Below are 15,107 nucleotides of genomic sequence, written 5' to 3'. Positions count from 1 at the left end.
TCTCCCTTTGTTGCCTAGGCTGGTCTAGAACTCATGGTATCAAGTGATCCTCCTGCCTCGGCCTCCCAGTGTTGGAATTACAGACGCGAGTCAGAGTGTCTGACCCAAACTTAATCTAAAAAACCAGACAAGGCTAGGTGCAGTGGCTCACACCTGTAATCTCAGCACTTTGTGAGGCCAACATGGGAGAATTGCTTGAGCCCAGGAGTTTGAGACCATCCAGGGCAACACAGGAAAACCCTGCCTACAAAATACCTATTTTTAAAAATGAGCATGGCATGGTGGCACATGCCTCTGGTCCAAGCTGCTCAGGAAGCTGAGGTAGGACTGTATGAATGTGAGGTTGAGGCTGCAGTGAACCATGACTGTGCCACTGCACTCCAGTTTGAGATGCCATCTCAAAAAAAAAAAGAACCAGACAGTAAATACAGGTGTTGTGGCCATATAATCTCTGTTGCAACTACTCAGCTTTGCCGTAGTGAAGCAAACGCAGCTTTAGATCATAAATGCAGTGTGTCACAATGAGACTTTATAAACCAGGCAGAAGGCTGGATTTGGGTTTTAGACGCTACAGTAGGCAAAATGGGATATTATGTAAAGATAAAGGTATGATTCATAAATAGAGGGTTAGTAGTATGTCCCTGTAGGTCAAACAAGATAAACAACAAAAACGTCTGGAAATTCAAGATATTTGCAAAAATTTTTTAGGAAATTCTGATCCAGCATACCAAATTATATAAAAACAGGGAGATTTTTACCATTGTAATCTAGTGGCTTAACAGACTTATTTAGAAACTTGTATCCAAAAATGTAGAATATGTATTTTTTCAATGTTCACGGACCATATATAGAAATAAGTCTTGTACTTAACTACACACACACACACAAATGTCAAATTGGCAGGGCGTCGTGGCGCACACCTGTAATCCCAACACCTTGGGAGACCAAGGTGGGTGGATCAGAAGGTCAAGTGCTTGAGACCATTCTGGCCAACATGGTGAAACCCTGTCTCTACTAAAAATACAAAAATTAGCTGGGTGTGGTGGTTTGTGCCTGTAGTCTCAGCTACTCAGGAGGCTGAGGCAGAATTGCTTGAACCTGGGAGTGTGGAGTTTGCAGCGAGCTGAGATTGCATCACTGCACTCCAGCCTGGTGGCAGTGCAAGACTGTCTCAAAAAAAAAAAAAAAGTCACATTCAAAAAAGGAGGTATTTTCAGGCCACATTTACTAATCATAATAAAATTAAATTTGAAATTATATCATTTAGGATGCTTTTGGCTGTGAATTTACAAAATATCCAACTAAAAGTAACTCAGCAATCAAGGTTTATTTTTCTTACATAACAAAGCTTCAAAGAGGCAGTTCCAGAATTGGCCTAGTAGCTGAGTCTTTTCAGGCTCAGAGTCAGCTTCTCTGAGGTCTACTTTGTTGTTTTCTTGGTTCCAAGATAGCTGCAGCAGCTCCAGGCATCATGTTCTCATAGAAAAATGTTTAAAAGCAGGAAGAGAGGGAGGAGGAAGTCTTCACGATAAACCTGTCTCTTCCAAATGAGGAAAATCTTTCCCAGAAGCCCCAGCAGATCCCACTTAGCAAGACTGATACTGGCCAGGCCATGCTGTGCTGCACATGAGGCTGGAAAATTAGCATCTGATATCCTCAGTCTAAGGAAAGACACAGATGCTGCCAATAACAAGGGGAACTGGGTATGGCTGCTGGTATGGCAACCAATGGTTCTCTGCACCAGTCACATAAAACAATGTAACAATGTGGAAATTAAGAAATATTCTCCTAAATTTAGATTATTTCTGGATCAGGAAGAAATAAAAACTGAGATTAATGTTAAGATGGTCACTTGATTTAATAATTTTCTCTTATATCCTTCTTTCACTGCCTGGGTGTCTGGTAGTCTTGAATAGTATGTTTGGTGCATGAGTTTAGCTTTCAGATTTTCATGTATATACATGCATTCAAAGGCTGTAAAAATTACTACAGTGTAGCTTTGACTTTCCTCATTACCCTCACAGCTCTTTAGCCACATTTCACATCTCTTGGCATGGTAAATTCTCAATTCATCCTTTTCATTACCATTTATGATAATTGCATGATTTATTTCCTTGTTAAGCAAATAATAATTTGGCTGTTAAAAAATTTTTAACTTGTAAGAAAACTAAAACTTTTCATTCTTGATAAAATTACTACACTGTGGTTAGAAAATGTGATTCTGGAATGTGTTCTGAAATAAAATTTCTGCCAACCTTTCCCTGCTTCTTTGACAATCATGGTCTGAACAATTTACATCCATAAAATTTTCTTTGATATGAATTGTCAGACTTAGGATAAAGGATAACCTCTGAATGAAGGCATTGTCACTGGCATTACATTCTTTAAGTCTTTCTCCAAGAGGGAGGAGTAAGTTGTGATTAGCCTAAGCTAATGGGCTTTCCTCATTACTTCCATTCATATGGTTGCTTGCCAACATAAATTCTCTGATGATTAGTAAGGGGTAAGTGCTGATGGAAGGCTTCTCTACATTTATTAGATTCACATGTGCTTCTCTATTTTGCATTCTCTGAGGTTGAACAGTAGCTGAATCATGACTCAAGGTCCTCCCACATTCCTTATATTCATAGGGCTTTGTCTCAGTATGAATAACCTGATGATGCATCAGTTGTGAGCAATGACTAAAAGCCTTCCCACATTCCTTACATTCGTATGGCTTTTCACCTGTATGAATTCTATAATGTACGGTAAGATGTGAGACCCGTTTGAAGGCCCTACCACATACCTTACATTGGTAGGGTTTCTCTCCAGTGTGAATTCTCTGATGTTGCTTGAGTTGTGAGCTTACTCTAAAGGCCTTTCCACATACTTTACATTCATAGGGCTTCTCACCGGTATGAATTCTCTGATGTCGTATAAGAGTTGAGCCTTGATTAAAAGCCTTCCCACATTCCTTACATTCATAGAGTTTCTTGCCAGTATGAATAGTCTGATGTTGAATCAACTGAGACCGATGACTAAAGGTTTTCCCACATTCCTTGCATGCATAGGGTTTTTCACCAGTATGAATTCTATAATGTACTTTAAGATGTGAGATCCGATTGAAGGCCTTGCCACATTCCTTACACTGATAGGGTTTCTCACCTGTGTGAGTTCGCTGATGTTCAATCAACTGAGAGCTTCGACTAAAGGCCTTCTCACAGTCTTTACATTCATAAGGTTTCTCACCAGTATGAACTCTCTGATGTTGTATAAAATTTGAACCAGAATTGAAGGCCTTTCCACATTCCTTACACTCATAGGGTTTCTTACCAGAATGAATATTCTCATGTTGAATTAGTCGTGAGCCATATTTAAAGGCCTTCCCACATTCCTTACATTTATAGGGTTTTTCATTAGTATGAATTGCTTGATGATTAATAAGGAGTTCTTTTTGCCAGAAGTCTTTTCTACATTTATTATACCCAAAAGGTTTTTCTCTAGTATGAATTTTCTGATAAAAAGTAAGGGATGTATGCTGGTCAAAAGTGGGCATTTCTTCACGCCTGATGATCATTTGATGGAAATGTCTATCTGGATTTCCCTGTTGTCTGTCAAACTGGCTTCTGCATTCACAATCATCTTGGAAACTTGAACACTCAAGACCATAACTTGTAATGCTTTCCATTAGCTCCCACTGGGGTGATTCGACTTCATAAACATGCGGCTTTGGAGATAATTCCTTGGTATCATATCTGGACTCCAACACTGAAAAAGAATGAAAAAAGCAAATATGTTTGGTTTTTATTTTCCCAGATAAAGGAACTACAGTAAGAATTGGGAGGGTTTAGACTCAACGCCTATTAACTCTTGAATATAGCTAAGCCATTAGAAAATGGACAAATAGAACAGTGAAAGGACAATACCATAAATCAGATGATGAAGGTAATCAGGGAGGTGATAAAAGTGATTCTGAGGTAATCAGAGAGGTGATAAAAGTGATTCTGAAATGTTAGTGTCAGGCTGGGCATGGTGGGTCATGCCTGAAATCCCAGTGCTTTGGGAAGCCAAGAAGGGAGAATCACTTGAGGACAGGAGTTTAGACCAGCTTGGGCAACACAGCAAGACCCCATGTCTACAAAACAATTTTTAAAAATTGGCTGGTTGTAGTGACACATGCCTGTAGTCCCAGCTGAGAAAAGAGGACTGGTTAAGCCCAGGAGTTCAAGGTTGCAGTGAGGTATGATCATGCCAATGCACTCCAGCCAGGGGACAGAGGGAGATCCTTTTTCTTTTCTTTTTGAGACAGTCTTGCTCCGTCACTCAGGCTGGAGTGCAGTGGCACAATCTTGGCTCATTGCAACTGCCAACTCCCTGGTTCAAGCAATTCTTCTGCCTCAGCCTCTTGAGTAGTTGGGATTACAGGTGCGTACCACCAGGCCCGGCTAATTATTTTATTTTTTGTAGAGATGGGGTTTCACCATGTTGGTCAGGCTGATCTCGAACTCCTGACCTCGTGATCAGCCCACCTCGGCCTCCCAAAGTGCTGGGATTACAGGCGTGAGCCACCACGTCCAGTCGGACCATGTCTTTAAAAAAAACAAAAAAAAACAGAGTTGGTGTGAGTCAGAATCACTGCTGAAACATATTTTTTAAGACAATATTTCTGTGAGACTCTAGAAAAGACAAATATAGAGTGACAGAAAGCAAAGCAAATCATTGGTTTGAGGGTCTGTGCAGGAAAGAGCACAAGGGAACTTGTCAGGTTGAGGGAAATGTTCACTATCTTGATTGAAGTGATGGTTATGTGGGTGTATAAATTTGTCAACACTCAAAACTAATTTAAAAAATGCATTTTATTGACTGTATATTATGCCCCAAATAGAGTGAATTTAAAAAAAACGATGGGGATTTCAAGATGAAAAGAGTTCAGGAGATGGACGGTGATGATGGTTGTACAACAGGGTCAATGTACTTAATGCTACTGAACTGTACACTTAAAAATGGTTAACATGATAAATCTTCTATTTCATCACTGTTTAAAAAAATAAAAATAAAAGCGATGGAGGAAGTGTGTGCTTGGATCTGCAACCTGCCTCAGCGCCTGGAGGACATGTGAGAGAATGAACCAGAGGAGCATGCTGGGACAGTGGCAGCTATTCTCATATGTCTGCTGGAAGTTGGAATCACATGGCTGCTATCTTCCTCTGAGAAGCTTTTTATATCTGAAGTTTAGCTGAACACCATGGCTGAAGCCCACTGTCAACTAAATGACATTTCTTAAATGTCATTCATTTACCTGAACCTTACCATTTCTTAAAGGTGACCTTGGAAAAAGAAGGGCTTTGTTCCCTGTTTAGAGGATTAGGCCCAAGTGATTGGGGGTGGGTCCTTCTAGAGCAACATACTTTGCTGCTTATTCAAACTGCATGAAAAAGCTGAATGGTGTAATGGACTCTGATTCTACCCAGTACATGATTTCAGCTACAGTGGCAGGTTTTACTGTAATTACAGCAATCAACCCCAGTTGACTTAAAGAGACTTAGGTATAGCTTGATGCAAGGAACCATGGGAGAAAGAGAATGGGAGAAAGTGAATGGGAGAAAGCTTTTGAATGTCTTCATGATGTCTATTGAACAGATGGCCTTGAGGACTTTACAGGCACATGCCTGTTTCATATGGTGGCATATCAGATACTATCATTCCCTTTGTTATTTGTGAAAACGTTAAGCTAAAATTACTGGAAGGTAAGATTGCTTCTACAATGGAAGATGATAAAGACTGTGAAAGAAACATAGGATTTTGCGGAAATAATGCTGGCTGCTGTTACCTCAAAGACTTGTGCCACAACTATAGTGTATCCACATGACACGGTAAGAACAAGATTATGTAAACAGGACAAAAAAAAAATGTAAGATTTTTTTTCAGATGTTGTGTTTGGCTGTTCAAGAGGAAGGTTATGGGTCTCTACTGTGGTCTAACAACTAGTGGGACAGTTTCCAAATACAGCCACCTATCTACCTATGAGGGCACAGATCTACTCAATGATTAGGACGTGTGGCAGCCATCTTACAAGAACAAAAAGGAAAACCAAGAAACTGCCATGGACCATGGAATATTAAAGCCAGCCTGGTATACAAAACAAAACACATTTGGGACAAGCTAACTGCCTAACTGGACTTTTGGTTGTAGAAATCAAAGTGATCATATATTACTTGGTCTTTCTAGCAATGTGAAAAAAACCTTGGCTGCTTCCAAGGAAATGTCTTTTTAAAGCACTCCTTTCTCCAAAATGCCGTTTTTTCTACCATATTCAACTTGCACAGTTGAGCTCTGTTGAGTATAGTGTTATTTATTCCATGAACACTTTTCTACTACTGTAAATAAAGCCATCCCTGATTAAATACTATTGTATAACTATCCAAAGATATTACCAACAGTCATAAATTTCTAACTTCTTGCTTCTATTTAACTTCTTGTAAAGTTGCAAAATAGCAACAATAATGAGGTCTTCAGTGTTTTCATGTTTCTTTACAAAATCTGGCACAGTATTTTAGAGTTATTTGGGCAGAAGTCAGTGTTTTGTGCAACCAATGAAACATCATCTGAAAAATCTTATGTATAGTCTTAGCATTAAAATATTTTATTTTCCACTTCTAACAGGTGCTTGACATTTAGCATAATTTGGACATTTCAATAAATACAAAAAACTCAAATGGTAATAGTTAAGAGACAAACTATTAACAGTTTGGGACAGCAGTAAAATGTTGATTTTTGGTCACTCCAGTGATATGAGCACATCCTCATATGTTCCCTAACTCTGTGGTACATGAAGACAGCTAGAATTCAACTGTCTTTTCAGAGATTTATTATGAACCTGCCTGTTTATCATACCTTGATTTCATTTGCTTAAAGCGGGAAACATTTACCACTTCTGAATTTTTCTCTGCTTGTTTTCACAGTAAGCATTTGAACCACAACATTATATTAACATCAAGGACAGTATACAATTATAGAAAAGGCGCCCTCTGCTGTCTAATTCCACAGGTAATTTTTTACAGTTTTGTAAATGAACAAGGTTTTTTTTTTTTGACAGATTCTCACTTTGTCACCCATGCTGGAGTGCAGTGGCATGATCCTGGCTTACTGCAGCCTCGACCTCCTAAGCTCAAGCAATCCTCCTGCCTCAGACTCCTCACAAGTGGGCACCAACATGCTTGTAGAGATGGGTTTTTGTTTTTTTTTTTGTAGAGATGGGGTTTCACCATATTGCCCAAGCTGGTCTGAAACTACTTGGCTCAAGCAATCTACCTGGCTTGGCCTCCCAAAGTGCTGGGATTACAGGCATGAGCCACCATGCCCAGCCTAAAAATACTTTTTGATGAGAATTTTATTCTAGTTAATGTGCTAAAAGGATACTACTTTTAAATGTTGCCATTAAGTTCAAATGCACCTTTTCATACTTTTAATAGATATATGTATATAACCTTAAACATGTTCATGATAATTCTGTTGAGACTTCTGGCTAAGGATGTTGCTATACTGGCATATAAACGTGTACAATTAAACTCCAGTGTGATACTACTCATTTCAGTACCTACGAGTGGTACATTTTGTGCAGCAGCTTTATTTAACATGGCTCTTTGTGAATATAGCATTTATTGAGGGTGAAAGAGCAGGAGAGAATTCTGTGTTAAGTATTTGTATAAAAACATTGGTCATTTACTAAACAGAACCAGTATTCATAACATTTGTCTGGGTTTCAGATATGTTGTTTTGCAGCTCTACTCACTATAGTGACCCCAACATTAAAGAAAATTAACAAGCTTTTTCTGCTCTCAGCAGTGAAAAACAATACCCTCTTAAATTCTGTCAGCATGTCACATTTATTGTAATCAACAGTAACTGGATGTTTCTGAGGTGTTTTGATTGGACTCAAAAGTATTACAATCAATTTGGAGACAAAAGCAAAATCTGCATTTTGGTTTAAGTATGACACTTATGACTTAAAAAAAAAACCTATATATAAAAGTTCTATAGAAAGTTTGCCTCCACAATAGTTTTCTTTTTTTGAAAGATGGGGTCTCATTCTGTTGCCCAAGCTGGAGTGCAGAGGCACAATCATGGTATACTACAGCCTCAACCTCTTTGGCTCAGGTGAGCTCAGGTGATGCTTCTCGCTCAGCCTTCTGAGTAGCTGGCATTACAGGCATGAGTTACTACACGTGGCTGCAGAAAGATTTTAATATGTAAAACTATTAACACGATGTACTAACTTTGTGCCCACTCAAATCTCTTTTCTATCATGTCCTTATGTTCTTCCTACTTTTATATACATTGACTTCTATGCTTCTCCTTTTAGAAACATAAAATTCTTGTTTTGTTCTTAGTTAGTTTTTGTTTTAAAAAACATTTGAATGTGTACCCTTGCTTATGTGAAGAATTATGACCTACCAGTCATCGCTAAATAGTCAATATTGTAAGAGTTGCTACTTTTTGTTTAATGTGAGGTTTGGCATTCTTGCATTTATGTACATGGATGTCAACTGTGTGGACTTGTTCTGTATTTACGTTAACTAGCTAACTTTTACTGAATTGTTGAAACTAAAAAACTTAAAAAAATGTGCTTATAAAAAAAGGGGAGGGATTACCTCCAAAGAACCCAGGAGCCACTTTGAAAGGGTGTCACCAGCCAAATTTGGAAAAATATGAACGTTGTGATAAATAATGATAATGGATAAAAATCTGTTACAGACTAAAAGAAGCTTTATAAGATGAGTAAAAGTATGCCACCTACTTTTAATCCATATGATATAAATGAAGAAACAAATGGTAAAAGGGAGAAAGCTCTTCTTTACAGGGGTATGTGAACTAATAAATAAGGAATAATAAAGTTTTTTTAAAAATCACTATTTTGTAATTTTTTTTTTTTTTTTTTTTTTGAGATGGAGTTTCGCTCTTGTTACCCAGGCTGGAGTGCAATGGCGCGATCTCGGCTCACCGCAACCTCCGCCTCCTGGGTTCAGGCAATTCTCCTGCCTCAGCCTCCTGAGTAGCTGGGATTACAGGCACGCACCACCATGCCCAGCTAATGCTTTGTATTTTTAGTAGAGATGGGGTTTCACCATGTTGACCAGGATGGTCTCGATCTCTTGACCTTGTGATCCACCCGCCTCGGCCTCCCAAAGTGCTGGGATTACAGGCTTGAGCCACCGCACCCGGCTATTTTGTAATTATTAATCATATCTGATCCAAGAGAAAACTATCAATGAATTCTGAAACTAGCAGGTTTGTGAGGAGCACAATATTTATATCCTCTCAAGGTAGATTATAAAATCATGGCTTAGCAAACTAATATAGGAACAGAAAACCAAACACTGCATGTTCTCACTTATAAGTGGGAGCTAACACATGGACACATAGAGTGGAACAACACATGCTGGGGCCTTTTGGAGAATGGAGAGTAGGAAGAGGGAGAGAATCAGGAAAAATAACTAATGGGTACTAGGCTTAATATCTTGGTGATGAAATAATTTGTACAATAAACTCCCATGATACAAGTTTACCTATTTAACAAACCTGCACTTCTACTCCTGAACTTAAAAGTTAAAAAATTTTTTAATTAAAATTAAAAAATAAAGAAAAATGGTCAAAAGATACATCTTTCCAAAGAGAAAATACTTTCCTTAGGAACCACCATATTTGTACTCAGTCTAGCCCTATATTACAGGTTGAAATTTTACATGTTTCATGAGGAAAGAGCAGCCACCTTGTCGAATGCTACTGACAAGCTGAGGAAGACAACACTTAAGACATAAGCTTTGAATGCAGCAACCTGCAGGGAGGATTTTCTAAGACAAAGGGCCACTTCCAGCTGACCTGATACCTGAATTGGCTGCTCCCTTCTCACTGACACCTCACTCACCTGGGCACAGGCCTCCAGCCACCACCCTTTCCACCATCCAGGGCTCTCTGCCTTGCTCTAGGAAGGATATCACATCAGGTTTGGAAATGGCCAGACCTGGAGATAAGAAGAAACATGCCACCTAGTTATGGTATAGGGGGCCCCAGAATTCATATCCAGGACCTGGTCATCAAGCAGGAGACGCAGTTGCAGAAGTGCCAGAAGAAGATGGGACAGTTGCCTGAGATTAGGGGAAGATGTAGCTTCAGCCAATAGTGCTGCCCTTTAACCCCTCAAAAATGACCAACCAGTCACGAAACTGAAAAGCCCCAAAAACTGATCAGGAAGGAATAAAGATGCCCAACGATAACCTCCAAACTAACAGACTAGATCACCTTACCCAGTGAGACTAGGTTGCTGTAGGTCTCCAACATCACGTCTCTGTACAAATCCCTCTGAGCAGGTGCCAGCCACTGCCATTCTTCTTGGGAGAAGACTATGGCCACATCCTTGAACAATTCTGACCCCTGGAATGACAGGCATGTATGATATATACATATTTCAATGGATCACAGTGGGATGAAAGGAGGCAGGGCAGGTCTTTGCAGGGACGGAGGTTGTTTGGTTGAACAAGAAGGGTAGGACTGAATGTGAAAGGTTACATTAGAAATGGGTATGAGTAAAACAGAATGTTCAAATGTTCTCAAACACTCCTTGTAACTGCAAATCAAAGCTCTGTGCACAGGTCTGGGATGAAAATGGAGTTAAATGGAGTTTTTCTTACAGTAAGAAACAGTGTAATAACGCACACAGCCCACTCTGTACTTAGCATACAATAAATTCTCAAGGTGAGACCTATCATTTCTATCTTTTGGAATAACATTAACAAAATATTATTTCTCATGGACTTTCCCCAAATATTTTATTTTTTAAAATTATAGAAACATTCTCTATCTTAGATACAGGATTTTCATATAAGTCAAGAATTTCTTGGAGATGAAAGTTAATCATTATGTCAGAACATAACGATTTTTCTTCATGGGAAAAACCATGGAGATCACTTTTATTGAGTACAATTTTCTATGAAGTGAAACTAATGATTCAAGCATCCTCTAATTTTGGGTCCAGAGGTTGGATCAGATCTCTAAGGCTTTTCCAAGCCCTCACCACTCACCCTTCTAGCTGATCATCTCACTTGCTGTATCACCCACCATTCTCAGCTCTGTACTTTTCTTGCTCTTAAGCTAAAGAAACTAATGGAGACTGTCCCAGCTTCATATGCTCTGTTCAAGATCAAACTAGACTTTAACTCTGGCATAGAATCTCTGATGGATTCCCAGTCAAACATCAATTACATATCCAATCATTAATCATTCCCAAAGCACTTAAAGCACTGGCCCACGTACTTAAATTGAAACCAACCAACACCACCTCCCCTGCTTTTCTATATGTGATTGCTCATAAGTGTTCACTTCCATCTCTTCAGTTCTTACAAAAGATGCTCTCATTTCATACAGGGAAATGGGTTTCTCCTCCTAGCAGAAGAAAACCATCAGGAGATACAGAATGCTACAGAGAATAAATCTGTAGGCATTTACGAGAGGAAAGGACAAAGGGAGAGGGGACTCGCTGTCTGGTCCTTTTATTCCCTAAAATGGGAAAGTCTGAGAACCAGATTCCTGGATGGAACCCAGGTGGGAAGTTTCAAGATAAGAAAAGCAAATATTCATGGGATTTTAAAACTCACAAGGGACATGACTTTTAGAATTTCAAGGGCTGATAGGTCCTCCTCCTGGTTCCTCTCTTGGGGAAAGGCAGAGTCCTGCGACGGCAGAGCTGGGGGAGGAAAGAGCAAACATGAGAGGCTAGGCCTGTCTCACAGCTACTAGAATGCCAAAGTTACAAGTTCCCACTTGCTTGCCCTCTGCCCACCAAGAAAATGAGAGAGAGGTGAGACAAAGGGATCCTCACCCAACCCCAGGTAACCTGCTTTAGCTGCTGCAAGAAGGGGAACCAGTGGTCCTTTCCTTCCCATTTCCCCTAAACATAGTGATTCTGTTTTGTTGCAGATTCAAGTCTGAGACAGGGATGCTGAAGGCCGTTCTAGTGACTGAGATCCACATGTTACCTCAAGGACAATGAAGGCTTTCCTCAAGCCAGGTAGCATAGAAGGCCTGCATAATTTGCACAGCCCCAGCCTAAAATAAAGCCTTTCCAGGGCTAGGCCATTTAACTCTCTCCTGCAGCAAATATAACACATTCCGAAGTCTACCTGGTTCTTTTCCCAAAGGCCAAATTTACAAAAAGCTCCACAGCCCAAACTGGGGCTTTGCAGACGCCACTTCATGGAGCAAGCCTTGCACCAACAAATGCGACAGAGTTACAAGAAACAATAAGAGACAAAATTTACAGGGGGCAGGCCCAGCGCTCCACTACCAGCACATAAATGTGCCCTTCCATAGAGACACAGCAGTGCACAAAGCTGAATGCCCAATAATAATTGCCAAATAATAGAACTGAAAATTAGTACATAAAATTAGTAGTCAAGTCCACAAGTAGGCAAGTAGTTGAACCATTTTTGGCATAACCATATAATGGAATGCCAAGTGGCTAACAAAAATGAAGTTGGGCAACATTAACTGACAAGCAAAGATGCTAACTAATGGATCCTCTGAGAACACTGAGCAAAAAGAAGTCAAACTCACTCACTGACACACAGGCTAAAACAAAACAAAACAAAAAAATTGGAAGAAAACACATCTAAGTGTTTGCAGTGTTGTCATTTAACCAGTTCTTGAGCTCACTGTTAAGAAGTATTTTATAAAGGAGTATGTAAAGTGCCTACTGCATTACAAACATTTAGTTCTAAGTAATGTGTAAGTGAAATAATTATGAATGTTGATTAATACGATGTAAGAGGCAACCTTTCCTTATTATGACCACTTTCATAAGCTTTATTTGTGTTAACTGCACGATATCCTATTTACACAGGATAGTCTGTGTTTCACTCAAGTGTTTCCCCATTGCTGGACACAGAATTTGAACAAGGTCATATAAAATGTTCCCAAATGTAAATTCTTCTAAACTAGCTGTTCTAAATCCTCTGGGGTCTTGTGACTCTCTGAAAATGTCACGAAACAAGATTTCCTTTCAGATTAAAAAAACAAAAACACGCATAACAGTGAATGCAAAACATCCGCAATTTCAGGGGGTCGGGGACCCCTGTGCACCCACCTAAGTGGTCCATGCACCTGGGCTATGAGGCTGGACGCAGAAAGGAGGCGCCAGCAGCCGCGTGCCGCGAGGGCCGGCGGGAAATGTAGTCTCACGCCGGTAAAGCCACAGAGCGACGATGGGGCGAGACGGCTCGGGTCTTCTCAGGCCTGAGACCCAGCCGGCCGCGGCACCCGTTCCTACTTGGACCCCGGAGCGCCTGGAAAGCTCCGGAGCCCCTCACCTGCCGCCTTCTCGGGTCCAAGTGTCACCGCGGCCGCGCCCCCGGCAACCCAGGGCGCGCTTCCACCTCGGTACCGGCGGACTCGCAGCGCGCATCCGGAAGATGGCGCAGACGCACAAAGCACACCGATGCTGCGCCATGATAGGGCCAGTACCGCAGTATCTTCTGGGAAACGTAGTCTCTAGACTTATCGTTTCTCGCGATGTTTAGGGGTGAGGCGGTCGCCTTGCTTGCGTAGTGCGCAGAGGAGCGATGTACGAGTGTTCGAGTCCCTGGGTCTTTCACGAGGGACTGTGTGCTATCTGCGTGTGATTCTCTAGAGAGATTGTGGATGAGTGACCGAGTTGGCAAGGGACCGTCACTGTGTGTGCCTGATTGTCATGACGGTGTGTGGTGGTGGTTCTGACTCCACGTGGGTCGTTGAGTGTGTGACTGGGACGGGTTAGCGGTGGATACACAACTGTATGCAGCTGTGGAAGACTCCCTCATCCATTAAGTTCCCATTTCCGTGGAGCAGCAGTTTTACCAGAAGGTTTGGAAGGAACCTTTAAGTTTGGAAATGTAAAAGTTTGTCTGGTAACTAATTTTAAACATTACATCTATGGTGAATTAAATGTGGGTTATGAAGGAGAATGCAAAATAAACGTTATAAAGATGTAAAGAAGTTTTCCTGTTATGGGGCGGCATCTCTTGGCTAAATACCAGACCACAACATATAGTTGTTAATTCTCTCTTGTTTATAGGCGGCTTCTATAGTCATCAAGTGTGAGAAGCCCTAGACTTTACACATCCCGAGTTAGCGCGGTCCAGTATGATCGGGAGTCCGAAGTGCCAGATGCTGGTCACGACCTATTATGCTGCGTCTCAGAATGGGGAAACCCTCCTTGTCCGAGGTGGTACAGTTTGTCCTTGAGTCAGGCCCCAAGTTCAGAATGTCTGAACTCCAGTCTTAGAGATGTGCCTCAGTTTCCACATTTGAAAGTGAGGATGATTATAGCCTCAAATTCACTGAGTTGTTGGGGAGGAGTAACTGAGCTTATATATGTAAAATAATGCTACGCTGCTGGATAAAGATGATAATGTGACTGAAGCTAACGCTTTCCTTCTGCAAAGATGCTTTTTCCAAAATACAGTATATTGTCTCTTTACGCATTCTTCAGGAGAGGGTAGAGGCTGCATTTTCCTTGCAGGCACAGTGATGTAGTGTAAGAGTTAAACAGATGTGGATTCAAATACCAGCTCAGCCATTTATTCGTTTCTTAATTTTCTTTGTCCATAAAAGGAAGAATGTAATGCTGGGCTTGCAGCTTTGTCTTGAGGGTTAAATGATATAATAATAAAAGCAAAGCTCAGAGGTTGGTTATTGGCCATTACTAGTATTAAGAGACAACTTCAGCAAGGATGGTTGAATTTCACAATTGTGAATGGACAGTTCAAGGAGACAGTTGTAAATTTATTCTACTTGATCTTATTTGTGATTCAGGACAGTATTGTGAGTTCAAGAGCAGAAGGTAGATGCAAAAATCATCATCATCTTTCTTATGTTCTCTGATCTTGGGAAGGGGTGAGTGGCTCTAGTTTCCCTTTAATATCCGACTGTGTGAGTGTGTCTATATGTACATGTGCAAGTATTTGTTTATGGAGGAAAAGAAGGCAAAGGACCAAACAGATACAAAGCCAGCCATCTCTCAGGCTAACTTTGTTCCCTACCAGTTCTACTTTCTCAGATTCATTAATCTGCCAAAGAGAAATTTAGAAGATCCACTG

The 15,107-nt window shown here is 40.6% G+C and overlaps 1 protein-coding gene and 1 long non-coding RNA gene across 5 annotated transcripts; one reads left to right on the top strand and one right to left on the bottom strand.

Moving 5' to 3' along the window:
- Positions 1–1,208: 1,208 nt before the first annotated feature.
- On the bottom strand, positions 1,209–13,509 carry ZNF582 (zinc finger protein 582). Of its 4 annotated transcripts, none has more exons than XM_032263070.1 (5): positions 13,118–13,509; positions 11,631–11,719; positions 10,284–10,410; positions 9,905–10,000; positions 1,209–3,747 (listed from the first exon to the last, which is right to left on the bottom strand). In XM_032263070.1, exons 1-5 carry the CDS (start codon positions 13,128–13,130, stop codon positions 2,426–2,428), a joined length of 1,647 nt encoding a protein of 548 aa, XP_032118961.1. In that variant the 5' UTR covers positions 13,131–13,509; the 3' UTR covers positions 1,209–2,425. The 4 variants fall into 4 exon arrangements, with proteins under 4 accessions (XP_032118961.1, XP_032118962.1, XP_032118963.1 ...); XM_032263071.1 differs by having other exon boundaries at positions 13,341–13,508; XM_032263072.1 differs by lacking the exon at positions 11,631–11,719 and having other exon boundaries at positions 13,118–13,508.
- LOC116539879 lies at positions 11,715–13,055 on the top strand. Its single transcript, XR_004264231.1, has 2 exons — positions 11,715–11,833; positions 11,953–13,055. It is a non-coding gene; the product is annotated as an uncharacterized LOC116539879 (long non-coding RNA).
- Positions 13,510–15,107: the final 1,598 nt, after the last annotated feature.

This window comes from Sapajus apella, unplaced genomic scaffold (genome assembly GCF_009761245.1).
Source record: "Sapajus apella isolate SASKATOON/1434 unplaced genomic scaffold, GSC_monkey_1.0 scaffold135, whole genome shotgun sequence".
NCBI lineage: Eukaryota > Metazoa > Chordata > Mammalia > Primates > Cebidae > Sapajus > Sapajus apella.
The sequence above is the reverse complement of the archived record's forward strand: the minus strand, read 5'-3'. Positions and strand labels throughout refer to the sequence as shown.